The 27825-nt window shown below is 34.7% G+C and overlaps 1 protein-coding gene and 1 long non-coding RNA gene across 5 annotated transcripts; one reads left to right on the top strand and one right to left on the bottom strand.

The window, feature by feature from the left end:
• Positions 1-3426: 3426 nt before the first annotated feature.
• Positions 3427-15599, top strand: LOC126738572 (chloride channel protein 2-like). 2 transcript variants are annotated; one of them, XM_050443969.1, is made up of 14 exons: positions 3427-3637; positions 5778-5895; positions 6011-6154; positions 8844-8972; positions 9043-9333; positions 11958-12054; positions 12110-12223; positions 13068-13169; positions 13248-13482; positions 13536-13659; positions 13721-13990; positions 14614-14924; positions 15002-15103; positions 15202-15599. In XM_050443969.1, the coding sequence occupies exons 1-14, from the start codon at positions 3572-3574 to the stop codon at positions 15535-15537; spliced, it is 2439 nt and encodes an 812-aa protein (XP_050299926.1). In that variant the 5' UTR covers positions 3427-3571; the 3' UTR covers positions 15538-15599. The 2 variants fall into 2 exon arrangements, with proteins under 2 accessions (XP_050299926.1, XP_050299927.1); XM_050443970.1 differs by lacking the exon at positions 13068-13169.
• On the bottom strand, positions 13482-27825 carry LOC126738576 (uncharacterized). 3 transcript variants are annotated; one of them, XR_007661384.1, is made up of 6 exons: positions 27469-27824; positions 15744-15933; positions 15609-15687; positions 14212-15554; positions 13757-14155; positions 13482-13653 (listed from the first exon to the last, which is right to left on the bottom strand). It is a non-coding gene; the product is annotated as an uncharacterized LOC126738576 (long non-coding RNA). The 3 variants fall into 3 exon arrangements; XR_007661385.1 differs by having other exon boundaries at positions 13757-14567; positions 15230-15554; positions 27469-27792; XR_007661383.1 differs by having other exon boundaries at positions 13757-15554; positions 27469-27825.

Here is a 27825-nt window from a genome sequence, read left to right as displayed (position 1 = left end):
CTGTCGTTATTGGAGCGACTTTAATCCTCACATTATTAGAGAGGGTCATACGCAATACCCTCAAAAATTAAAGGTTTGGGCGGGTATATTAGGCAATAGCATCTTCGGTCCCCTATTCTTCAATGGACAATCAAAGGGAAACCAATGGAAATCTTGCTCTAAATGAACATTTGCTGCACTTCCAACAGGACGGAGCACTTCCGTATTATGTACGCCCAGTAAGAGAGTGGTTGGGTAATCATGATAAGAGCAGTGGGTTGGTAGGAAGGGACCCATAGAATGGCCACCTAGGTCACAGATCTGACACCGCTGGATTTTTTCTTATGGGGTCACTCGAAATCCGTTGTATTTAAAACTCGACCAGATTCAATTCAACATTTACAGCAAAGAATTGTACAGGAGTGTAGAAGTATTTCACCTGCAACTCTTCAAAATGTCCGAGAACAGTTTGAATATCGGCTGTACTTTGTGCTTAGAGAAGAATGGAACCCATTTTGAATAAGTCATAAAGTAGTAAAGGTAAGGTTTCCAGAATTTCATTATATCGATATTATAATTTTTCAAGCAGTTGCATTATTTAAATGTTCATAAAATGTATTTCACTCACTTGTACGGTTAAGTCAGGATTTGGGAAAAAAAACATAATGCAGTTGATGTAGAATTTTATAAGGAACACAAAAATGGTAAAAGAAATAGGGGTTGCCATTTAAAGTTTTAGGGGTAGGAGCACTGGGGGTCAGGGGGTTGAAAGTAACATGGCAACAAATTCCTCAAAAACTGTCCCTCTTGATATGTAAATTGACGTGTTTCGCCTAATTTTCATACGCATTTGGTAGAGGCAATATTAAATGTTGTTCATTTTCAAATTTTTACCCGGTATATGGGATAGTGAGAATATAATGACCCATCCTACGGGCCAAATATTTCCAGTATTCGCCTACAACAACGTTGGTGATACTTCTTAAGGACCTTATATGTCTTCTCTAGGGTCATTATATGTCAAGGTTGGTATTACGGCAGCTTTGTTTAAGCTATCGTAAGCTCGTTTCAGCAGTTGCACAAAGGCAGCGCTATCACATCTTAGTCGATGTTGAATTTCAGCAGCAATATCTGCATTTAATTAGAGTATAATTATCGAAATATGGGTGTGTTAAGTGTTCATTGATAGTATTTGTTAGTGGGGATAGTAGTTATGGTTCGGTGTTCGTACATGATGATACAGTATTTGCATTTTGTTAATATTTAATTTAGCTTTAGCAATATGGTGGTACTTCAAGTCCTCTGTGTTTACTAAGATCACATTACTATCGGTACTATTAAATTTTGACTGATTCTTGACGCATAGTCCGCTATCCATTCTGTTCAGAATTTCTAGACCAGGAGGTAATTGCTCTTAAAGTAGTTTGCCAACAAGATCCACACAATATCCACGAATGTTGGTAGTATTACGCATCTCCGCTTGACTCCCGCTGTAATTTTAAAGGCCTTGCCAAATTTTCTGCTGAGCGATTAGGCATATAGCTCTCGACGTAATATTTGGACAAATTTTGATGAACATCGAGTTAAGGTTGAGATTTTCCATAGAGCTCTTTTGTTGACTGATTTGACTTTTTGTGCAGTGGTTGATCTTGAATATCTCTTGGTTTTGCATCGCACAGAATGAAACGTAGGTTTGAGATGGGGTGTTATCGATGAAACAACGTTGAAATATATAGACTTAGGTAATATCTACAAGATTTATCTGCCAGCATCTCACCGCTTGGAAAAAAAATGTGTTATTTACTTAGCTTATATAAAACTATTCAAGGAAATTACGAGGTTTCCTTGTGACTACCGTCCTAGATGCATCTTTCGAGAGGCACAGGGCAACATAGTGTCAGTATTCTTAGTACTCCCTTGTGCAACAAAATATTAACCAGTGTTGGACTGCAGCGATTCCGACAGGAGCCGATCACCGATTGAAGCCCAATCGTCCGACGATGAAGAAGAAATATGAGTCATATTCGAATGTCACCGTCGCAGAAAAGACGAATCTATCCTCATTAAGAGATTTGAAAAACTTTTGAAGGATTCTCTTTTGAATAGGGACAGAAGTGACTAAAGAGGACAGAATACAGGCTGTCATCGAAACAGAGGCCAAACTTTAAGCCACAATCTACCGGTTTATGACTGAAATATTGGAACTCAGAAAATACCTGCTCAGGTCATCCACGATCCAGCCATCAATCGCTGTCACCAGCACTCCGGCCCAACCCTAGTTAGCCTTCTCAGAACCCCTAACAGTGTTACCAAAAGATCCCTGAACTGGTGTCAAACCTCTTCCAACGCTTATGGAAACATCCTCCAACCCTGATCCAGACCAAGACTTCATTCTTGTGGTCAACAAAAGACGGCGCCAACCTGATTCCAAATCCTCCCGCCAAGGACATCCATCAAACTGGTGTCAGCAACTGCGTCTGTCAAGCCATGTTTTCGAACCGAGGCGCCTCTTAAGTCAACTCCGACTGCTCCCAAGAAAGAACTCCTGAGAAACAACTTACTAGGTCCGCTATAAAACAATCACAGCTCACCTAAAGCAATTCAGCAATTCGTGCACATGCACGGAGGATGAAATAAAAATCCATCCAGCGACTCTCCAAGACTGTTGCAAGATTTAATATTTTCTGGAAGACAATAAGGAATAATTTAATTTCAAAAACGGATATACGTCGTATTACGCGAGGTGCTAGAACATTAGTAGTCAGCTTCTATTGGCGAAGGACTCCAGGCCAAGAATTTCACCCCTCTGTCATCAGCGTTGATGCAACAAAGAATGCCAACCCACCTCACTCAGCCACACACTATACAGGACAAAGAAAGGATTTTCTTTTCCAAATAACCGAGCTCCTAAACGAGTAGAGACGCGATGATCGAAACTTCGAAATAAGCACTGCCAACTGCACGAACATGCTCAAACAAGATGCACCACCAATCCAAAATGCGTGAAATTCAGACAAGACTACCACACTATAAAATGTCCCAAGTCCAGCAACATGTGTCAATTGCACAGGAGCTCAAACCGCTTCATACCAAGGTTGCCCAAAGCACCCCAAACAAGCCCAAAAAATTCGTTCTACCATTCCCTCAATACTCAACAAGTACAATGAACAAACTATATAATAAAACTGTATAAATATTGACCTCTAAAATACCTTTATATAGTACAAACAGTCTCAGTATAATATCTAGATTTAATAATATATGTATAATATCACATGCCTCGAATAGTTTAACTTCTTCATTAAATATTTGTATTTGAGTAGAACTATAACCCTTTAATTGCTCCATATTCGATATGCTCATTTATTTATAGCTACTTTTAGATTATATTTACATCAGGTATACAATCAACATACGCAAGTTAACGATAATAAATTTTATTGCAGTGGGGCTGATCAAGTTACTTTTGAAAGAAAAGTGGGCGCTCATTAGTTAAGTTTGCGCATAAATTCAGGCTAAGTAACCATTTTAAAATTATTTAGCAAGAAATAATGTTATAGCAGAAAGTGTAAAGTATGATAAATAACGAAAAATGAGTGGGAGAGGTAAATACTTACCAAACACACAGCTTTATGATGGAAAATATTCTACAATACAGGTACGTGGTAACAGTACATTAGCCTAGAGTAAGCTTAAATACACCAAATAAGTAATATTTCAAGATGATTGCAGTCGATGACAATTTTAAGAAATGAAATTCCACCTTTGAGTTTAATATTAATCCTGGTTTCATTGGCCATCGTTAGGAAATTGTTGAGTTTCCTGTCTATAATGAGATTTACTGCTATTATAAAAAAGTTTCCTTTTAATTTAGTCCATAGTGGAGAACTAAACTGCAGTAGAAAGCGGTGTTCCAGGTCCACCACTGTATAAGAAGTGTGTGCAAGTATATAAAGTGCATAGATCTTCGATTAAGTCAACAAAAGAGGTCTTTGAAAAATCTTAACCTTAACAGGCTGTATGCCAAAATATTACGTGAAGTGCTATGCCTGATCGCTCAGACGGAAAATCTGGCAAGGTCTTTGAAATTAAAGCGGTGATCAAGCAGAGATGCGTAATAAGTACTACCAACATTAAGGGCAATTACCTCCTGGTCTAGAAATTAATAACGTTTAATAAGACATGGAGTGCCACTATACGACAATAGCTAAATTAAATATTAATAAAACGCAAATACTGTATTATCATGTACCGTACATTAAACCATAACTGCTATCCTTCCTGCGAAAACTGTCAATGAACACTTTCCATATCTCGATAATTATACTGTCATTAAATGCAGATATTGCTGCTGAAATTTAACATCGACTAAGATACGGTAGCGCTGCCTTTGTCCAACTGCTGAAACGAGTATACGATAGCTTAAACAAAGCTGCCGTAATACCAACTTTGACATATATTGGCCTTAACAAAGACATATAAGGCCCTTAAGAAATATCACCAACGTTGTTTTAGGCGAATACTGGGAATATAATGACAGGATCGACGAGCAAACGTTAGCATACTGGAAGGAATCACTTCTTACATACTAAATAAAATTACTAAAGTCTACAGACTACAGACAGTTATTTACACTGTATTTATTTCCCACTATTCATTGCGATTTAAAAGTCGCGCCACTATTCAGATTCGAACTTACCACCTAGCACCGAGGGGTTTTTATCTATTAATTAGACCACGGTTCCGGAAAATTTTCTAACCTTCTATGTATGTCGCGAGATGTCGCAAGGTGGGCCCGAAGCTCGTATCTTCAAGTCTAGGCGGCGGACGAGATCATTTCTGAAATCTGGGGAATAGCTCCAGCGAATAGTATATTCGTGGCTGTTAAGATCAATAAACGGTCGGATTCTAAAGATGCCGATTTCTGCAGAAGATTTCTCTCTTGCAACAGGATTTCTTGTAGAAGACACAATCCACGCTTTTTTTTAGAGACCGATGTTGAGGACTATAAGGGCACACTCGAACTTGCGCCCTTATACGCCTGATGACCACCACTAACACGCGTTGTTTTTTTTTTTGTTCGTTTCAGTTTCAACTAAAACACTCGATACACGAGTGTTTTAGTTGAGAGAGAGAGAACAACTGATTTATTACACTCCTACGTACACACTAAATACAATGATTTAGGACTATTTGAAACAATTATTTCCCCTATTCATATTCAGACTTGAACTGGCCTCCTAGCGATGAGGATTTTTATTTATTAGGTTCTGAAACATTCGCTAACTTTCTATGTGTATACGGGATGTTGGGGTATAGACGATGGATAAGATGATTCCCGCACAAAGGAAAACAGGTGATATGTTCAGTAGATCGTTACAATATATTTATCCCCTACATGATCTACCATTTAGAACAAGTAACAATACATTCTCTTTTCATATTTCCAACGGGCCTCGCCGTTGAAAATATTTAGTAAAACCGAAGAAAATATTCAGTAGCAAATAATAATTTCAAATAATGGCGAGACGAAGATCGGGCTAGTCTTTAGTCTTGATCTTGCGCAAAGTCCAGATAGTATTTTAAGCAGCTTTAAAACAGCCCAATCTGCTTGCTATTCATACTGTTTATTTAATAGATTTTCTGAAGTAATAATTATTCAATGGTAACAAGAAACCCAGTGAACGATTTCGCTGGCCTAGATTTTGCTGCTGATAATAATAATAATTTGAATGTCCTGTACCATTATTCTTTTTATTCCGATTAATAATTTAAAAATAATATAGTCGTACTTTCAGTATTACAATAAATCATTGGAAGACCTTTACGAAAGCCTTAGAGAGAAAACGTTGGCGGATAAAAGAAAACTTCGGGAATTGGAAAAAGAAAGGCGAAGAGAGTTTGACGCACACCAAGGTATCTATTTACATTTGTTGCGCGAATGCTTGCCATACTGACAAGTTAATTATATAGTTATTATTTTACTGGTGGTTTTAAAAATAAATAATAATAAAGTTATTGGTAATTTAAGGGAAGCTGTACAGAGTTTGCGCACAAGTATGGCGCTACACGTTCGGCAATTTTGGGGAAGACTGGCTGTTTTTGGCTGCCCTTGGCACGTTTGTAGCCATTATTAGTTATTCTATAGACCAAGGTGCTGGTATGTGTAATAGAGGTAATAGATAACAAAAATAACTTTTTATTAATTTAGTTAGTTGGCTTAGGCAAAATATTAAATATTTTTTTGATATTTAATATTTTTAATTAATAATATTATTTATATTATTGATTTTATTTATTTGCTTAAGTTTAGGTAATAAGTTAAAAATCCCACATATATACAGCGTGTTACATTTTAATTTTACCCTTGAGGGTAATTTTCGAGGTGATTTGAGAGTCCAGGTTATTTTCTTATATGAAACCTGTTTTTGATTCTGGATTCAAAAAAAAAAAAAAACAAAAATTTATAATTATTTTTGTGGACCTTGACAAGATCAAATTTTTAACTGTTAATTTAGATGAATGCTGAGTGAGGATATCTTCGAAGGGATAATAAACGTGACAACGAATGCGAGAGAATAATCAACGTGACAACGGATTCGCTGACCCTCAGATAATTTTCTAAGGTTATTTATTGGTTACTGTAACGAATACCGTAAAAACGAGTAATATCAAAAGTTAGAGTTACGTTAAAGTTAAAGCGAAATACGTGTCCGAAATAAAATACAAAATTTTGATTAGTGGTAAAACTGTTTTGTGATGTGAGTATCAGGTAAGGTTCCAACCACCGGACGATTGACTATTAATTCCACAATTACACCAAAGCTTCTGGAATTGTTAGTCTTTGGACTACCTAAATATATTACAACGCAATAAATGGATAATATCTGGTGTTTCCCCAAAAATTGGTCCTCTTGTAATTAAAACTTATCCAACCTTTTTATTAATTGGTCTATTGATAGATTGGAAATGATATATTTCAGTCCCGATATTATACCTACAATTCTGCTAGTTTATACAACGAAAATGCTGTTGCATTGAGGGCCAGTGGAGGTCTGCCCTTTGCTGCTTCAGTAACTTTAAACTTCTCTCCCTTCGTTTTTTTTTAAATTTTTGTGTTATCTCTTGATGCTAGTAACTGATGTAACAAATATAATTTGCATTTATATCTGTAAAATGGTTACTCCTCTAGACGGACAGCTTGTTCTGAACTCTCATATCGGAGTTTCAGAAATCTTACTGGACTTGTAATGAGTAGAAAATTTTGGTTAGTGGGTTAATGGAATTACATTGTTCTACTTAGTATATATTTTTAAATTTCAAATGAGCAGATAACATGAGTATCTTAAGTCAGTCATTTGAAAAAAATGTTAGGTAATAAATGAAATTAAAAAATTAGATTAGACTTAATTAGAATGCTCCAGAGGACACTGTGTGGTTAGGAGGTTCTTTGCAGGTTGACATAGCGAGCAGGAAAGAATGACCTAACATAGAGGCTCGACCTCGAAAGGATTTGCAAATATGGTACACAGACGGTTCAAGAATGGCCCACAAAGGGCTGTCAGGAGCTGGAGTGTATCGTAGCGATACCGATCGAGGACAAGCCTTCTCACTTAGAAGACATTCGATAGTCTTTCAAGCCGAAGTGTTCGCCATTCTCAAGGTGGCCAAGAAGTCAAAGGGGTCCGGAGAGAAAAGAAGTCCCGGAGATTAAAATAATCAGTTACCTCTACAGCCAGGCTGCGTTAAAAGCCATCCAAGCAATCAGGACCAGCTCCAAACTTGTCCAAGAGTGCAGGGATGCGCTTGACTCATTGGGTAGGAGGAAGACGGTTCGAGTGTGTTGGGTTCCTGGACACAACAGAGTGGAGGGCAATGAACGTGCGGACGATTTCGCGAGACTCGGATCAGCTCTCCCACCGATTAGCCCCGAACCCTACATTGGACTTAGTAAGAGACACATTTCCCACATCCTAGACAGCTGGGCATTGGAAAAGACAAGGAAAAACTGGAAAAGGAACAGTAGTTGTCGACAGGCCAAACAACTTATAACAAACCAACTAAAGCTAGGATAGTGTGGCTGCTGTCCCGGCACGAAGGGATTATAGCAGGTCTGACTGAAGTCCTAACAGGTCACTGCAGATTCAACCGACATCTGCATATCTTAGGCATGGTGCCCAGCCCGCTGTGCCCCAAGTGTGGCCTGGTGGAGGAAACGGCATATCATTTTATAGGAGAATACGAAAGATGGGCTAGGATCAGGAGAGAAACCATGGGTGCTCCTTTTATGCCACGACAGAAACTAGAGGACCTTCACTGGTCTTCTTCATTAGAAGGACGGGTCGCCGGCTTAGGGAGACTGGAGAGGGTGGTCAGCAGTGATGATGGGGTTTCAGGAATAAGCGGAAAAGGACTTTTAGACCTACCCGCCGGACACAGTCCCCTCACCATTACTACTAGTACTACTAATTAGAATGCTAATAGACTTAATATCGCCATACATGTGCCGACGTTTTTTTTCACAGCACATCTGTTTGCCTTTCGTTCAAATAGAGCTCGAGGTCTGGAAATTTTTTCTAAATAGATGCAAATTTTAATTTCTCTCCCTAAACTTCTTTTGAAATAGGCTTGTTTATCTTAGATTACTTAAACTTTTAAAAACACAATTCACCAATGTAAGTAGTATCAGCTGACTTCAACCCTCTTGTACTACCTTCATCAGTAGCACCAGTGTAGAAGAAAGCAAAACATTGTTGAATTCCATCAAAATTTCAGATACAAAATTGAGCCTGTAGAAAATGCCTGCAAATTTGCTAATAACAAAGAATGCTAATAAAATTATTTTAAAACTTTTGCTTTTCCAGCCCGAAATATGCTCTTTACTGAGCTAGCTGAACGATATTTTGCAAAATGGGTCGCCTGGGTCTGTCTACCAACAGTTTTAATCCTTTATGACGTCGGAATTACCTCACTGATTGCCCCCAAAGCAGTTGGTAAGTTTAAAAGACATTCCAGTAATCTTTTAACCATTCCCTTCAACAATGTTTTTTATCTCCGTTTCAGGTTCGGGAGTGCCTCAAATAAAAACCTGCCTTCGGGGTGTATATTTAAAAGAATTCCTGACATTTCGAGTTCTCACGGCCAAATGGATGGGAATAATGGCCACTTTGGGCAGCGGGATGCCGCTCGGGAAAGAGGGACCCCTCATCCAGATGTCGAGTATCCTGGTTACCAAAATGAGCAAATTTATGTCCAGTTTTAAGAGTGTTTATTTAAATGAAAATAAGAAACTTGAACTCATTGGTGCTGCTTATGCGGTGGGGGTGGCTTGTACTTTTAATGCGCCCATTGGAGGTAAGTAACTGGGTGTAATGTGTATGCATCATACTGTAAGATTCACATGCTAAATCACTATGTATATAGTGATATGTGAGCAGATCGAAGTAAAACACGGGAGTATAAATATGAAATGGTTTTTTGGTGTACAGTGGGCTTAACAGCGTACGAAAAATTATATTTTAGGATGATTTAACTAGAAAGTTAAATGCGGTCTCCAATATAGTAGTGGTATCATCAGCAAAAACGATATACTTTCCCTTAAGTGAAAAGGTCATTCATATAAAAAAGAAACAGGAGAGGAACCAAAACGGATTCTTGTGGTTCACCCCGATTGATATCCTGGCAGTAAGAGATATTAACTAATATGCAGCTATAAAGAAAGCCAATCTGAATACATCAATACAATTTTTAGAGTCTTCAACAAAAATCTGTAATCAATAAAATAATTTCAAATGCATCCGAAATCATAATTTATCTGGGAACACAAGTAGTGTGGCAAAATGCATTATCAGTACTAGAGTCTTCACAAGACTTGATCTGGCACTTGTTGCCAATGTTGCTTGATTGTAGGAAGAAGAACATTCACTTTTTGACCAACAATTGTTTTTATTTTTGATCAACTATGATATTAGATAGAGTTGACAAGAGTGAGATTAAGCGAAAGTTGAAAGGATCATTCAGGCTTTTGAATAGGAATGATTCCGTGTTTATGAATGGGAATAGGTTTTTTAGGGCTATTTTTAGTTGAATCGAAAATACTTTCTACTAATGAACTTTTTACCCATTTGCGGACATTAAAACCCATCGGAGAGCAAAGAATCGTTGACGATGGGTATGAAATGCTGCTTCTCGTGGGTAGTGTGTTTAATAACGTAAGAAAAAATTACATTTTATGGTGATCAAAGGCTTAACTGAAAAGTGAAATGCGGTAGAAAGTGAAAACATTTACTTTTTACACGTCTTCGCTGATTAAAACCCAGCTGAGGCTCAAAAATCATTTACGATCGCTATGAAGATGACGAGCGTATGACATTTTTTGCGTATGCAATTGGCTAATTACGTGAGAAAAATTACAGTTCCAGATCATTCAAGGCATGACTGGATGATAAAATTTGGTAGAAAGTAAAACATTGACTTTTTTGCCAGTTTTCGACATGAAATCCTTTCTCAGGCTAAAAAGTAAAAAAGGAATAGCCTCTCACTATCAGAAATGATTGCTTAGAAATGTCCACTAAAGTATCTATACCTTATCCTGGACAATAAATTAAGATGGAAAAAATACATGTGAGAAAGCGACAAAATAAATGAAGGTAATAAGATATTTGTGTAGAACATGGTGGTGAGAGGGACGCAGATGGTCTACAAGGCAATATAGTTAGATCTCACCTATATATAAGATTCCAACAAGAAAGCAGTAAAAAAATTAACAGAGTACAATTGCAAGCCTTTAGTGTAGAACCTTAACTTATGAGGCCTATCCCGACCCATGTCATCCTCAGAGCCGAAGAGACACCCTTGCAAATTAAGAGAATCTGGCTACCCTCAATATTCACTGTAAAGGTCCTCACATTCAGAAGTCTCTTGAAAAGAGGAAGCAATAAATTTCTTAACAGATCTGCTATAACAATATACCAGGTCCTTCTATACTGCGCATATAAGTGGTCAACTCAGACCTCGAAAATCCCATTTGTAATGTTGACAAGAACACTAACAACAACAGGCAATTTATATAAAGCACCAAATGCTGACGGCTCTTTGGGAAGGATGGATCTGTGGGCATTGAGATTTATTCCTCCTTATTGTAGACCAAAGAACTAACACTACAATGTGGCCATTCTATATCAAAGTAATAGATGTTAGAAGAAAATAGAAGATGGTCTCCATTGCTTGATTAAAAATCCACAAATCAAACTTGCAGATGAAGCTGCCAATAGAGTAAGATAAGACCGTTATAAACACACCCTTCCCAAGACAGAGATAAATATAAGAGGCCCTCCTAGAAATAAAACCTAAAATATTTAAAAAAAAATCATAATAAGGACAGTCAGAGGGTTTAAAAATAATGCATCGAAAACCCACATACTTCAAAAACATCCGGAAAAATAGAAGACAACAATTTCCAGGATCGTACCTGGACACTACTAAACTTCAAACTATCTGCACAGAATTGACTGCAAGGAGAACAACTTTTGCTCATGGATTGGGCTCTGAAGAACTGTTCTTCAAATCATTAAATGGAAAATAGTCAGAAGTAGAGGAGATTTACAGAATTGATCAATTTGATTAACAGACAATGATAAATGACAAATATGAAACAATATAGTTAATATAGTTCTGCTCTCAGCGAACGACTGCTGATATGTAATTATTTATAGAGTTAAAGTAAACCTTTTTGGCTCTGGCTCGTCCCGGTGGAGTTTTTAATTAAATATTAATGCTCCTATTGACTCTTGTAAGTTTGTAATATAATTTTTGTCCTTTAGTATCTCTTATTTTATAATCTTTGTATTTATAAACAAGACTGCTCTTGACAATGGCAATAGCCAAAACTTCGAGCAAATTAAGTTTTTAGTAAAAAATTAAAATTTGTATTTTTTATTTTCTTTCCATAATAACATAATTATTTATTTTTTTACCAGGGGTCCTTTTTAGCGTAGAAATCTCAACCGCCTATTATGCAGTTAGAAACTATTGGAGAGGATTTTTTGCAGCTGTATGGGGCGCCACAGTCTACAGGTACTGTATTAAATATTCTAATTTTTGACCTAATAATTAAACGTCTGTATTCTAGACTACTCTTCGTTTGGATCGACGGAACTGACACCATAAGAGTGGTCTTCCCTACCAGCTTCATCAATGACTTTCCCTATGATCCTTTGGAACTAATTTCATTTGCTGCATTGGGGTGAGAAAGCCGTTTATTGTAAATTAAATTGTATTCACTGACTGTTCGTTGGTTAATCTATAGTCTCTATAACCTAGCCAACTTCCAATCGATCCATATCCTCAACAGTCTCTCCTTTATCCCAATCTAACACCTACTAATATACAACAAAATACTAATCGCTCACATCGACATTCTATGTCTGACTTCTCGTAAATCTTTGATATAGTTAAAATAGATCGAGAATGGCATTAAATAGCTGCCTATTTTTTAACTGTGGTAGAGCGGCTGCACTTCACGTTTTTATGTTATAGTCTCATCAACAATACTCAGGGTTCCCACTCTGCTTCACTGCTCTTATGAATAACACTTTGGATGGATTTAAGTGTACGGTTCGAAATCCGTTGAGTGACACTTGTCCCTCATCATTAGGAGGAAAGAGCGGACATTAAGTGTCGAAGTTGCTAAAATTTGGCCTAATTTTAGCGAAGGCTTTTTCAGCTCAGTGTGAAGAATCCACGAGTTTTTGGCAGAAAATTATATTGAGGTGTTTGGCATGGGTGAACCAGGAGGAGAGATTGGATTAGAGTGTCTCCATCTAGAAGAGCCAAAGATGTGGGTTTAGCCTTAAAGAGGAATTTGATCTGTGTCATCCTAGTGTTGATTGTCCAACTCCACCAGCTCATTCGTGGCTGGAGCAGAACTGTGATACGATTCCTTTTTTCCCGAGGGCGGATGGAATGGCTGGAAAGGTGGTTTACTAGTTGAGTTCAGTGAGGAGGGTGGATGATTCCTGTGACATTCCTGCTCTTTAAACAATCAATTATATTTTTTTAATAGTTATATATAACTGATACACTTTTAGGGTAATTTGTGGACTAGGAGGATCGTTTTATATTTTTATAAAACGTGCGTTTTCCAGACATCTAAAAAACAATAAAAGAATAAATTGGATTCAAAAACAGAAGTAAACATTTTGTATTTTCAAGCACTTTTCTATATTACACACATAGATACGAGACAACTAAACTACTAATAATTTTAGCCGATTTATTTATCCCGCCTTTGTCGTTTTGGTCATATCAACGGTGACGTGGCCGCCCGGCATCGGTCAATTTATGGCATCCAGCCTCACTCCAAGAGATCAAGTTGTTCATTTATTCAGTAATTTTTCCTGGACACAAGGAAATCACACTGTAGCTCAGCAGCAAGTTATAAATTCGTGGACTACAAAATGGTCTGGCATTTATACAAATTTAGTGGTTTTTATATTTTATCAGGTGAGCTATCTATAAATATCCATATTGCTTTTGTGCGATTACTAAGTTTTCAGTTTTTGGCGTCAATATTTGCTTCTTCAATGCCTATCCCTTGCGGATCTTTTATACCAAATTTCCGAGCTGGTGCTGCTCTGGGAAGGATAGCGGGTGAACTTATGGCAACCTGGTTTCCTGATGGTTATAATTACAGGAATTAGTTTATAAACTACATGTCAATAAAGAATTTTTACTATTTTAGGTGTCAGATATAAAAATAAGATAACGAAAATTCTACCTGGTGCGTACGCAACAGTAGGGGCGTCCGCCTGGAGTGGTGCTGTAACTCACACGTTATCAACCAGCGTGATTATGTTTGAAATGACCTCACAAATTAGCCACGTAATCCCGGTTTTAATTTCTAACCTTATCGCTAATGGAATCGCCCGGTTTTTCACTCCCAGTATTTATGATTTGGCCATACAGGCGGGAAAATTACCGTTTTTACCGGATTTACTTCCTAGTAGTAGTGGTAGGTAAACTCTAATATAAATCGAAAAATTCATCCAATTTCACAACGATGCTGGTCATACGTTTTATAAAAAACAAGACAAAACATCAAATCTACCGCATCACGTAAAACATTTAATAAAAAGACGAACGTTACATGTTTCGCCCGACTAGGGCATCATCAGACCTACAATAATTATGATGATGTAACACGAAGAAAGGAAAATTCAACAAAAAACTTACCATAACATTCACAAAATACCTAACATATAAATAAACAAAGCTTACAATAAAGTGGCACTATCTATGCAAAAAGAAATTAGCAAATTATTCATAATAAAACGATCAATCTGGAATGTCTAAAGTAATTAAAAAGTCCACAAGTCCTCGCGCTATCTCCATAATACCCTAGTGTTATGGAGATCTTATGGTAACGTTAGAAAGACTTTGTTAATCTAAGCGACTGCTCCCTACTCAATTTTTAAAAAATAATTTTCTTGAAAAAAAAAGTGTTCCCTCAAAGGCACCATCATGAAGTAATAAGCCTTGGGTATATTTGGTAGAGCATCTGCTTTTGGTGTATCCCTCAGGATTTCCTCCTTTAAAAGAAAATTGTATAATCCTACTAACTGAAACTGTTTTTAGCAATTTACCAAATATGCGTCGAAGATTTTATGAACAAAAACGTCAAATACATCTACTTAGGAATGACATACGAAGAACTAAAAGGGATTCTTAAGGCTAATAAAAATATTAAAGTGTTTCCATTTGTGGATAATAACCAAAATATGATTTTATTGGGTAGTGTAGCGAGAACCGAGTTAATAGACTTAGTAGAAAGACAAATCGGCTTTTGGAGGAGAATGGAAGTAGTAAAGAGCATTGAAAAGCGTCCTGAATATGAGACTAAAAATCCAGAAGATCAAAGTGGTAATGAAGAGACAAATGAGTTAAAAGTAAGAAAATACAATTTGATTTCTAAAAAAGCCTTTATTTTTAGCCTCTATGTTAAAATAATCAATAACTATTTTAGGAAAAAGACGAAGTGAGAAACAGAGTATTTAAAAAGTACAATTTAAACCGAATGGGATTTCCAGATAGCTCGAATAGGAAAAAGAAGGCGATAAGAGAAAAGGTACATACTAAAGCATCCAAGCATATTTTTGTCTTATCCTTAAGACACTTTAATTTCTCCTTATCGATTTCCTCCAGCTAATATGCTCTATATTTCAGTTATCAGAAATCCGTATATGTGACTTACCAAAACAAGAGCAACTCGAATGGGAACAAAAGCAGTTAAGTGAAGAAATTGACTTTGCCGACTGTCAAGTGGATCCAGCACCATTTCAATTAGTAGAGAGAACCTCGCTACTGAAAGTCCATTCTCTTTTTTCCATGATGCATTTGAATATGGCGTATGTAACGGTTATTGGAAAACTGATTGGTGTCGTTGGTGGACGAGAGCTTAGAAAAGCTATCGACGATGCTAACAGTGGCCATCTGCCTATGATTAACGAAACAGAAGAAAAAAAGAATTGTGAAAGTTTACCGTTACTCAAAAGAGGTTGAAGACCTTGTATTTTTGTCTAAAAAATATAATTAATAAATTAAAGGAAAGAAACTGTATTATTTTAAGGTACCTTTTATTTTAGTTGTACCATAATGGGTCTAAAATATGGGAAAATTATTTCCAATATCTGGAGGCCTGCCTTCTTTTCACTGAAACACATCGAAAATGAACCCAGAAACCTGGAAAACATCTGATTCTTACTCACCTTATTTGATTTTAATATTGTGCTCCAACTTCTTTAAACATTTTGGAAGAATCTGTACCACCACACTGCTTCTCATGGTCTTTTCAGAATTTTAATTGATACCTCACTGTTTTTATTTCTGATGCAGTAAATCACATTTTTTTGACTGATCTGATCTGCCACTATATTAATTTTTCTGTTAAGGCTAAATCTAAAAAAAAATGTAATTTTATCTTCCACATTAAATTTATCGCATTAACAACGACTCAGTCAACCAGAAAGTGTTATCATAGAATTTAAGTGAAGCTTAACCATAAATTTCATCCTCTAAAGTTCTTCTTGAAATTATTAAGGAATAAACCTAGATATGAATCTAAATTGGGAAATCCACTTAAATCAATTACATGCAAAGGTAAGTAGCCCATGTTATGAGGAGATTGCGATATTATTTATCCATAGAGTGCTTTTGAACATATCACTTTGGTTTTACTCGGTCTATCCTATGATATGGTATTGCTTTTTAGGGATCTTCAAAGAATGCAATGTTCTCTTAGGGCATAGAAAAGAGTCATTAAGTGTGTTTTGGGCTTTCCTAATTTGAATATTTTTACAATACCGTTACTATATTTTGTATTCTTGGTCACATTGGTTAGACGCAACCCAAGTTACTTTCATTATAATTAGTTGCAAATTCCGACCCATGGCTCGACATTTGAGCCAGAGGCTCTTATTATATGAGAATTAAGACATACTTGTCACTGATCATCTGACGATATTAAATCTATAATGAATATACAGCAATTTAAAAAGGCTGTTACATCCTATGCTAAAGGAAAATGTTTTTACTCTTTTAATTTTAAATGTATATACATACATTTACATTTTTCACGTATGTGAAGTATGAGTATTGTGCAGATTTGTTGTAAGTCACTTGTACCTTTTACTGCAGTATTTAATCTATATAATTGTATTCTAGGCATAAGTTTTTATTATGCTTAGTGTATATTTCAGTTTTTATTTTGTTAGTGTATGTCGTTTATATTATAAATTTTTTTTATATGTCATAATTAAGGGCTATAATGTATTAATTTTATTAATTTTAATATTTCTATTACCTATATAATTTTGTGATATTTTAATTTATTTTGGTCTAAATTTGGCCATTTCTGTTCAGCCGTTATAATATTAAAATTGGTCCCTTTTTCATGTTGCTTTGTCATGTTAAATATAATTTTCGTATAATTTTGTTGGTAAATAAAGAAAATAATTATATTATTACAGGATAGAAACTAACACAGGTACCTCATACCTGAAAGGTCTTAAGTTTGTGTGAATTCTACTTATTCAGAGTCATTAAACTTCAAAAGTGAATATTAAAAAGTACTTAGTAGACATTATTTAAAGTACTTTAGTGTTCATTAATTATTATTCTAACTAATTAATTAGACAAATGAGAAATTGTTTTAAAATATTTTTATAATTAGGTAAAGGTAAAAAGGTACTATAGAATATTAATGAAATGTAGTTAATTAACCAAGTTTATGAGTTTTGCTTTTCTCTTCTCCTCTTTTAAAAAACCTGAAATGCCTTAAAAAAAGCCACTTCAATCTGTAACAACCACCGAGGTGTGTTATTTCTGGGTCAACCTCAGCATCATGTAATATCAATAACTTTAAAATTATCTGCATATACATGTAATGATTTTACATGTATAGTTACAGATTTTACATGTCTTAGGAAGGGAAACCAAGATTACAGTAAGCTTACTTTTGAGGATTGTACAGAATATAAACACATATTTTGTAGATGGTATATAAAAACCCTTGTAGAGTCTGTGAGATTCATCAGTCTTCTGGGGTATGATTTTCAGATTGATATGATATCAGATGTTCAGATTGTTGTTTGATTAGTGTACTTTATAATATTGATTTTTTTAACAGTTTTAGTAATAAGGATCCAGGGACCACATGATCAAAATGGCACAGACTTAATAACATTTATACTAGCTTATGAAGCAAGTAGAATTAATTTTTTAAAACTGATAAATATGTATTTATTATATATTATGTTATACAGGGTGTTCATTTGAAAACTTCCCACCACGGATTTATCGAAAACCACTTTAAAAAAAAAAAACGTCGAAATACGTCAAAAGGTTTGCCAAGGGGGACAACTTTCTAACATAAATTTACTTCACCCCCTTTCACCCATTCATCATTTCACCCATCAAGCTATTACTCGATACCCCTTGCCATTTAAAATTTTTAAGGGGATGACCCTGGGGAGCAGAGGGTGAAAGGGGTGAAGTAATTTTAGGTTGAACTTGAAACTTGTCCCCTTGACAAACCTTTTGACGTATTTCGGCGTTTTTTTTAATAAATCCGTGGTGGGAAGTTTTCAAATGAACACCCTGTATATGTTATCTTATAACCATTGAAAAAGTAGCAAGATGGGTAGTGTATTCTAAACATAGACCTACAAATGCGTTACCGTTCTATAAAAAAGCTTCATTTCTTCAATCCCATTATAAACAAAAATATTCATGTCAAACGACTTTACAGCTTTTAATTTTTTATCATGGAAATAAAAAATTAACAGGAAAAAAGTTGTTAGAAAGTTTCGACTACTAAAATTCGGACAATTAAAACTATTGACATTTTATTATTAAAAATGTAAATGGTTTAATATGGCATTCTGGTTTTAATATGGTTTAAAAATTATCAGAAAAAGCCAAAATCACCACGTTCACCAAAAATCGTCATGAATCAAATGATAATCGACCATAATCAAATATGTAATTGAAAGATAACATATTTCATTATTTGATTATGCTCGATGCTTATGAGTAATGCTAGATCCCAAAATGAATCTGTCTTTGCACTGTGAATGTCTGTTAGCATAGTATAAAACAAAAAAAATGCAAAAAAAAATGGTTTTTTGTTCAGGTTAAACAAGGTCTCATTATTTACAAGATTAACAAATCAATAATTGCCCCTCATTTCCACTACAGTGGAACGTCATTTAGTTTTCTAAACATAGGCCAACGTGAGACACTGTAAAACTTGCGAAATTATTATTACTACTTTCAATTTAATGAATGTACAATAAAGAACGATATATAGAATGCTCTGTTTTATTTTTAAATTAAAAAATTAATAAAATTATTTGTTGCCTTCCAACTTCAGCAATGAAGTTTCTACATACATGGTGTTTTAAATTCGACCCTCAACATGGGGATCTCGGAAAATATAAGAGATATGAAGATGGATAAATTAGGGCAAAGTTGAGAATTTTTGAGCTTAGCAATATGCCATTTAAAAAAATTAAAAATAAGAAATACGAATTTTTGAAAAATCGATTTTTTCGTCCTACATGATGGTGTTTTCAGATTTTTAATACGACGTTTCGTCTTTTGCCAACCATCATCAACTCTGTTTTTTCTTATAGGCGGTATATTGGTTTTTTACATTTTTAAAATCTCAGCAAAATTACCTTTTTAACGATGTATCACAAGTTATATTTATTTTTTGTAAAAACTCTTTCTTAAATTTTAAATTTGCCGCAGTAGGGTGTGATAAACTGAATATTTAAACTGTCATAAATATTTATTTACTTATTTCTCTTTCAACGAGCAATTGTCCAATATGCAACAATATAAAACATTTTACAAGAGAAGAAAAAACCTAACCTACACTACACATTGCACAAAAATCATAATGATACCTGATAAAAAGCTTAAAAATAGATAAGGTACAAATTGACTTAAATATTTTCACATCACAGAATAAATTCACAGAGCATTGACTTAAAAATTGAGCAACAGTCTTAAAAATTCTATTCTGTTAGTAAAACAATCCAACTAATCCGAGTACTGGTTAGCAAGTTTGCCTGCCCTGATGGTAACAAAGGAATTATTTCCATAATTGGTTCAGTGGGATATTGGAATATGGAATGAGGGTGTCTGACGGGTCTGCCTATAAGGAACATATAGACCAATTTTACCGATTATATCTGGGCAGCAAGATCCAGAATGGAGAATGTCATAGAAGACTGACAGGTCACGATGTTTGCAACGAGAGACGGAGAGTATGGATATTAAGTTCAGACTCAAACTCGTGGTAGATAATAGGAAGCGGAGCATTCCTTTTGAAGGCAATGTATCTTGAAAATTTATGCTGAACCTGTTCAATCATCTGAATGTGATTGTTATAATGAGGTAACCAAATACATGAACCATACTCTAAGTGAGGACGAACTCTAGCACAGTAAAGAAGCTTAATTCACTAACATTCACCTATTAGAATCAGTCCAACGGCGATTCCTTAAATGTTTGGCATTTAAGGATGATGGAATCTATCCTCCAAGGGGTTTTGACCTCTAGATATACTGAACGGTCACTTGCGAAGAGGAGAGGAATGCATTCGGTGAAATTCTTGTTTAACTTACTTAACCATAAAATTGACTGCCCATCCCTTTTGCAAAGGATTTGCTTTCATATACCATGCCCAGGATCTAGACACTGTCCAGCTTCTAACTTGGACACAGCCAGGTCAACATTCTGTACCAGAGTCCTATTCACTTTATGTGTCAAAACTTTAACGCTATTGCTGATTCTTGTGACATTCACCATGACAATCTGGCACTTATTTTGAGTCACCTACGTATGGTCGGTGGGGGAGGCTAGGTTATTTAGTTTTTAGTTTCAATACATTTATTTACTCAAACTTACTACTTTTTTATTATATAGCAATTCTTTTATAGTTTAGTTGCATGGATCTAATACAGTTCATGCATTCATACTTGTACAATTATATATTTAATTGATTTTCCTGTAACTGGGTATATGTAACCTGTTGGAAATAAAGCTTGTTATTATTATTATTAATAGAAGCAATGTCTTGGAAATCTCTGGTGCACCTCTTAATAGAATCCAGCCTTTGCATAGCTTTTAATACAGTTGTTGTGACATGAAGAGAAAAATTTAACTCGGAGTCCAAAGTTATACCAAGGTCCTTTACACTAGATAACACTCCCAGAGGGGTGCCATTAATAGTATAAACATGATTAAGCTGTCCTGTACCTCGAGTGAAAAGTATGGAATGTTATTTATTATGAACATTATGACTGGTACTCAAGACTATATTATTAGCGGTGCACCAACCAGCAAGCCTATTTAAGTCAAGCTGAAGTTTGAGGCAACCATCCAAATTTGAGACTCTACAGTAAAACTTAAGGTCATCCGCAAATTTCAGATAGTAACTATTCATGAAACATCTTCCAATATCATTAATGAAAATACTAAAAAGCAACGGCTCCAAGTGGGATCCTTGGGGAACACCAGATGGAGTCTGTACTTTATTCGATTCAAAATTGCACAGTTTAACAATCTGCCTACGGTTAGATAAGTAGCTTTTCAGTTTTTCAATAAGTCAGCTTTTCAATCAAATTGTCTGTCATTAATTACAACACCAAGATGGGGCACCAAAAAACCATTAACAATCCTCTCAAAAAGCTTTGGGATAGAACTAAGAATACTTGTTGGTCTATAATTCTTGACCTGAGTGATGTCACCAAACTTTAAGATAGCACAAAGCTTCATTTCTAAAAATCAGGGAAATCACCTGTCTTTAGGGATAAATTAAATGATATAAACAAAGCTGCAATGCTTTAAGAAGATAGAAGGCAACCCATCGGGGCCAGGACCCTTGCAAGCATCCAATGTACTCAGCTCAGAATGAATTTCAGAGATTGTTATGCTTAACTTAGAAACATTAAAATTATTTGTAATTTGATTTACAGATACTGAATCGTTACAGTTACATCGTTATATCATATGTTTTAAATATTTGTATGTTTTCTTAGTATTGTAGTACAAAGTGAGAAATAAATTAGTAATTTTAAGCAATTATGGTTTTTACAAATGAAGATAAGAGAGGTATGATTAAAATTTATTATAAATATGATAGAAATGCCATTAGAACGTCAGAAATGTATTGGTTGATGTATCCGGAGCGACAGCAACCGCATCATACTTTATTTAAAATCCCCCACATAATACACGACAAGTTTCAAATTATCTTACAGAAAGGTTTGGTGACAAGTGGATTGGAAATAATGGTCCTGTAAGATGGCCAGTAAGGTCTCCTGATTTGAATGTTTAACATTACATATACATTTTCATGGGGAACACTGAAGAATCGGGTTCATGCGATAGGGAATTTCAAAATATTGAGGAGATGTGGTTAACTATTATTAGGGAGTTCAACAGATTAAGTAGATGATAAATAAATCGCACGGTGCTCAATATTCGTAAGAGTGCAATTGGGTTTTGTAGGCAGGGATAACAATTTCAGCACTTAGTATAATTTTATTTTAAGATAAATGTCTTGTTTTAAAATTTTTTTTTTTGTTACCAACGCGTGTTAAGCTCAAGATGACATAAAATTGATATTAAAGTTTTCCTCGTTTTTTTTTGAGTAAATAGATTAATTTAGTCTCTTTTAAAATATTGACAGGTGTTTTAAAACTAATAAGGGTGTAACCCTGAAGTAATATGTGCACTACTACGGTATTGCATTGATAGTATTTCTGCCTACCTTGTATTGATAATGTGTAAAAGTGCAAATTAATTTAAAATCGAATAAGACCTAAACTCATAAAAAAATAAAATCGATTTTTCAAAATTTTGTATTTTCTCAAATATTTTCGGAATCACTAGGAATTTTAAATTTTTTTAAACGGCATATTACTAAGCTTAAAAATTCTCAACTTTGCCCTAATTTAACCATCTTCATATCACTTATAGATTCTGAGATCCCTATGTTAACGGTCGAATTTCAAACACCATGTATGTACATGATAATAGGTGTGATGTGGAGCATCTGCTTTTAAATTAGAACTGCCTTCTGGGCCTGGAAGTTGTCAAGTTTCTGAAAGTCCTAATTGAAGGGGAACTGCATATTCAGGAACACATGTGTATAAGCATGAAACTTTCATCAGCATGTTTTGCGGTAAAAGCAATTAGAGAGAAATTGGGTCCTGAACTGGCAAAAACACTTATTTTTTTTCTTTTTGAGTCACATCTCAGATATGGCATTCCATTTTGGCGTGGTACGCAGTCAGGCTAATTTGAATATGGTTTTCATTCTGCACAAAAATCAATTAGATTTCTTATGAACATCAACAAAAGAGATAGTTGCAGATCGCATTTTGTGATTTAAAGAATTCTAACCATAAAATCTCTCTTTATTTTGAAAACCTGTTCTCTAATTTTCAAAAATCGCATTCAGCTTCAGGGTCCAATCCCTTACTATGATACTTGCCACAATTTTGCCATTTCCTAAAACAAAGCTTGTCAGGGGGTCTTTGATTTACAAGGGGCAAAAATTATATAACCATTTGCCAGTTGGCCTCAGAACTATTAAAAATCTTAAAGCCTTTCACTGATTACTAGAAAGGGAACTTTTAAATAAAGCATACTATTGCATTTCTATTGAAATTCTATCAGGATAACCTTGTAATTAGTTGATAGATAGTAATTGATGATCTGAGGCTTTTTGCAATATTTTAAATATTTTGTCTTAATGACTAATATTTTAAATAATTTTTGAATGATTTGATTTTGTTGTGTCAGTGTGTTATGTATATTTTTTCTCCATTGATCAAGCTCATTAATTTATTCCTTCAGTATGGAAAATTTAAATAGGAATTAAAAAACAGCTCTTATTGTACCTCTACACAAAAAGGGCAATCCATCTTTGGTTGATAGGTCTATTACCTAATTATTTCTGTTCCCAAATATTTTCAAAAAGTCTTTAAAAAAACGCTTTTTGCAGTTCTCAAAAATTTTAAAATTTTTTCATGCCATCAGTTTGGTTTTAGAGCTGGACTCTGAACTACAGATGCTATAATTTCCTTTTATACCACCATTTTAAAGTAGTAGTAACATTACCCGTAGTAACTATGTATTTTTTCCTCTTAGAAATTTTGCAGATACTTACACACTTAAGACTTTTTAGTATGCTCGAGTACATTCTAGTTTGGTCTATGGTTTGTTTGCTTAGGATAACTCATGTACTATTGAAAGGGCATTAATTTGTTAAAAATGCATTATCTATATCATTTTTTATAGTAATATCAACAAACCTTTAGGAAAGGAAGAAAAATCCTAATATCATGAATTTATACAGTTTTTTATATTATTGTGGAATTTTATAATTCATTAAATTTTTTTGTTGCCCTTCTGTATTTTACTGTGAAATCTTGGAATCTATGTGTGTGTCCCAATCTATACTTTTTCTAAATGTTTACTATATTTTACTAATTCCATGTTTCATGTTTGGCTAATGTCAATATACAAAATTATAATAATGTTTATAACCCTTATGAAATAAATAAAATAAACTGTTTATTAGCCCTCCTAGACATTTGAAAGAGTATAGTACCTTTAAAAATTTTAAAATCTCAATGGGCTATGTATTGTAAGACTCTATGAAGTAACTGATTAAGTCTCATTATTTGTAACCCAATTGTAAGAGTGTTTAATATACCGGGTGGTGCGTCGCTAAGCGGAACATAGTAAATGCCATGTAAATTTTAAGGGGGTCAATTATTGGCTTCCCTGTACATTTTACAGAAAAAATGTAAGATAACTTTTTGAAGAGTCCTGTTCTTATGATATAATTATATTGGTGGAGAGCAATTTGAATGACAGTATTGTAGATGCTGAACTGACGTGCAAGGGTTTCAGGGTCTTCAGATGTGACAGAAGCTCTCGAACTAGCAGTAAGTTGAGTGGAGGTGGTATTCTGATATTTGTCAGTGATAGTATACAATCACAGTGCATTTCTATTCGAGAGGATCGTATTGAGCAAATTCTGATTCTATGCCAGTGTAATGGGACTAAGTTCATTATTGGTGGTGTTTATATACCTCCACAATCACCTCGGGATACTTATTTCTGGCATTGTCAAACCATGGAGTGTGTTACTACTCAATATGCCGACCTAAATGTATATCTGTTTGGAGATTACAACCTACCAAGGGCTGCATGGGGCAATGACGAGCATGGTCTCCTGGTTCAATGCCCAAGAGGTGACCCAGCTTTAGATGTTGCACAAAGATTTGGTTATTTAAAATTTTATCAATGTAACTTGATTCCTAATGATAGAAATGTATTTTTAGATCTGGTTTTTTTCTAATGTTAAGGATTTAAATGTTCTTAAAGCTTCTGACCCTCTTTTTGAAGCTAATTTTCATCATATTGGATATGAGTGTCATTTGGATATTTCAACAGCAAATAACTCAATTTTTTCAAATCTAGCTTATGAAGAATTTTTTTATGATTTCCGAAACGGTAACTACAATGAGCTTAATATCTTTCTATCCTCAATTAATTGGAACGAGTGTTTATCTCATAGTGATCTTAACTTATCAATCAGCGTTTTTTATGAATATCTCTCTATGGGGCTTGCATATTTTATTCCTTTAAAGAAATATAGAACTTCCTCATTTCCTAAGTGGTTCTCCCCTGAACTTAGAAAGTTAACTAGGAACAAAAGGAGTGCTCATTCATTATATATGAGAGATAATACAGACGAAAACTATATAAAATTTTCTCGCCTTAGGTCTGAATGCAAATGTATGTCTGATTTGTGCTTCCAACAATATATTGAAGTGATAGATTCCGGCTTACAGAATGACCCTAAATCATTTTGGAAATATATCAATGATAAGAGGTCCAATTATACCCTTCCCAATACCCTCTTTTATGGTGACAAGCAAGCGTCCAGTGGTTTGGATATTGCAAACATGTTTAAAGAATTTTTCCAAACTGTTTATTCTCCTGGTATTGATAATAATCAGCTGCAAAATGGTCCCGCTAATGGTTTAAATTTAAACATTACTAAGATCTTAACATATGATATATTTGAAGGTATTAGCTCACTCCCTAACAAGATTACTGCAGGCCCATATGGGATTCCGAATTTTCTCTTAAGGAGATGTGTATGTACTCTTGCCATTCCTTTATCTTTGTTATTTCATGTTTCCTTACAAACATCCACATTTCCAATTGCCTGGAGGGAAAGTTTTATTGTGCCATTGTTTAAAGCTGGCCGTCGGGATGTCATAGATAATTATAGAAGTATTTGCATTCAATCTTCAATACCTAAACTTTTTGATAGCCTTATAGCTAATCAGCTTTCTTGGTTATGCAAAGGCTTAATATCAGATTCACAGCATGGGTTTTGCAAGAATAAGTCTACTGCCACTAACTTGATCTATTACCAATCTGATCTTATGAGTAAATTAGAGGATCATAAACAAATTGATTCTATATACACCGATTTTAGTAAAGCTTTTGATCGTATTGATCATCAAATTCTTCTGTCAAAACTGATCTCCGTAGGGTTTCATGTTGATTTTGTGAGTTGGATTAAAAATTCTTTAACTGGCCGTATTCAAAGGGTCAGGGTAGGTGGACATCTTTCTGATCCTATCAGCGTAACATCAGGTCTCCCTCAGGGAGGGCATACATCACCCTTATTATTTAATTTATTTATTGATGATATAGTTAACTGTTTCCTGTATAGTCAGTGTTTGATGTTTGCAGACGACTTAAAATTTTGGAGGGTGGTTGGTAGTATTGTGGATCAAGAATTACTACAAGCAGATATGGATTGCTTAAATAATTGGTGTGAACAAAACAATCATTATTAAGAAATGTTGTGTTATTAGTTTCACTCGCAGGATCAACTGGTTTCAATCCAATTACTTCATTAATAATGAGCCACTGAATTATGTTGCATCTATTAGGGATTTGGGAGTTATTTTTGATGAGAAACTCACATTTATTGATCATATTAATTCAATTTCTGTGAAAGCATCAAAATTGCTAGGGTTTGTTATGAGAAACTGTTCATATTTCTCAGTCTCTTCAACAAGAAGGGTTTATTGCTCCCTAGTAAGAACTATATTGGAGTACTGCTCTGTAGTTTGGTCTCCATACCACCAGATTCATATTGATGCTTTAGAAAGAGTTCAACATAAATTCCAGAGATATTGTGCTCATAGAACTTTAACTGTTATTGAGAACCATGACTATTCTTATATTAAAAGTCAATTATCTATTCCGACACTGTCGCAATGCCGTAATATTTCTGGTGCTAGTTTTATATATAAGATCGTTAATAGGCTTATTGATTGCCCTGATCTGTTGGGTCGCATACAATTTAATGTTCCTCATCACGGGTTGCGCCATAATGTAACCTTTAACATTCCATTCCACAGAACATCCTATGGAATTAATAATTACTGGTACCCCTTTGGTTTTACCTGAACTGAAAATTTGCTAATTTTGCAATTACATTTAATTGAATAATTCAAGATTTCCTGATTAAAATTTTTTGAAACTTTGCACAAGGGTTTGCCAGATTGGTCTCTTCAAAAAGTTATCTTACATTTTTTCTATAAAATCTACAGGGAAGCCAATAATTGACCCTCTTAATATTTACATGGGTTTTCCTATGTTCCTCTCGGCGACCCACCACCCAGTATGTACTTTAATTGGATATATACTCATTAAAAAAACATCTAGTTGGTTATTAATTGTTAGGACAGTTAAAAAATATTGTTACAGTATATTATTGTTAAATTGTTACAGTTAGCATCAAATATTGTCTGATATAAGTAGTTTGCTACATTTATTTTTATTTCTTGTATTCCTGCTACCTAATAAAAGAAATACCTCTAGTATCTAGTCCTCTTTTCTTTTCCAGTATGCCGGAAATTGGATCAAATCCAAGTAAAAATTGGGGGCCCATTTTTGAGGTTATTGGCTTTGAAACTTTCATCCATTTGGTATATTGTTTTTCTCTTGGTATTTTTACTGATCATTCAGGATCAGTTGCTTTCATTCAAAATAAATAATAATAATTAATTAAAGTTTATCACCGTTTAAATAACGATGAATTTTGGGAATTCATTACAGTTTAATTCAATCTACATAATTTTGTTTTCATTTTTAGGAATTTGACATTGACGGATATTTGACAGTGACACTAGTGACGAACGTTCGACGTTCGACCTAAAAAAAGGGGACTAG

The sequence above is a fragment of the Anthonomus grandis genome, chromosome 7 (assembly GCF_022605725.1).
Source record: "Anthonomus grandis grandis chromosome 7, icAntGran1.3, whole genome shotgun sequence".
Lineage (NCBI taxonomy): Eukaryota > Metazoa > Arthropoda > Insecta > Coleoptera > Curculionidae > Anthonomus > Anthonomus grandis.
This window is presented reverse-complemented; position numbering and strand designations above follow the sequence as displayed.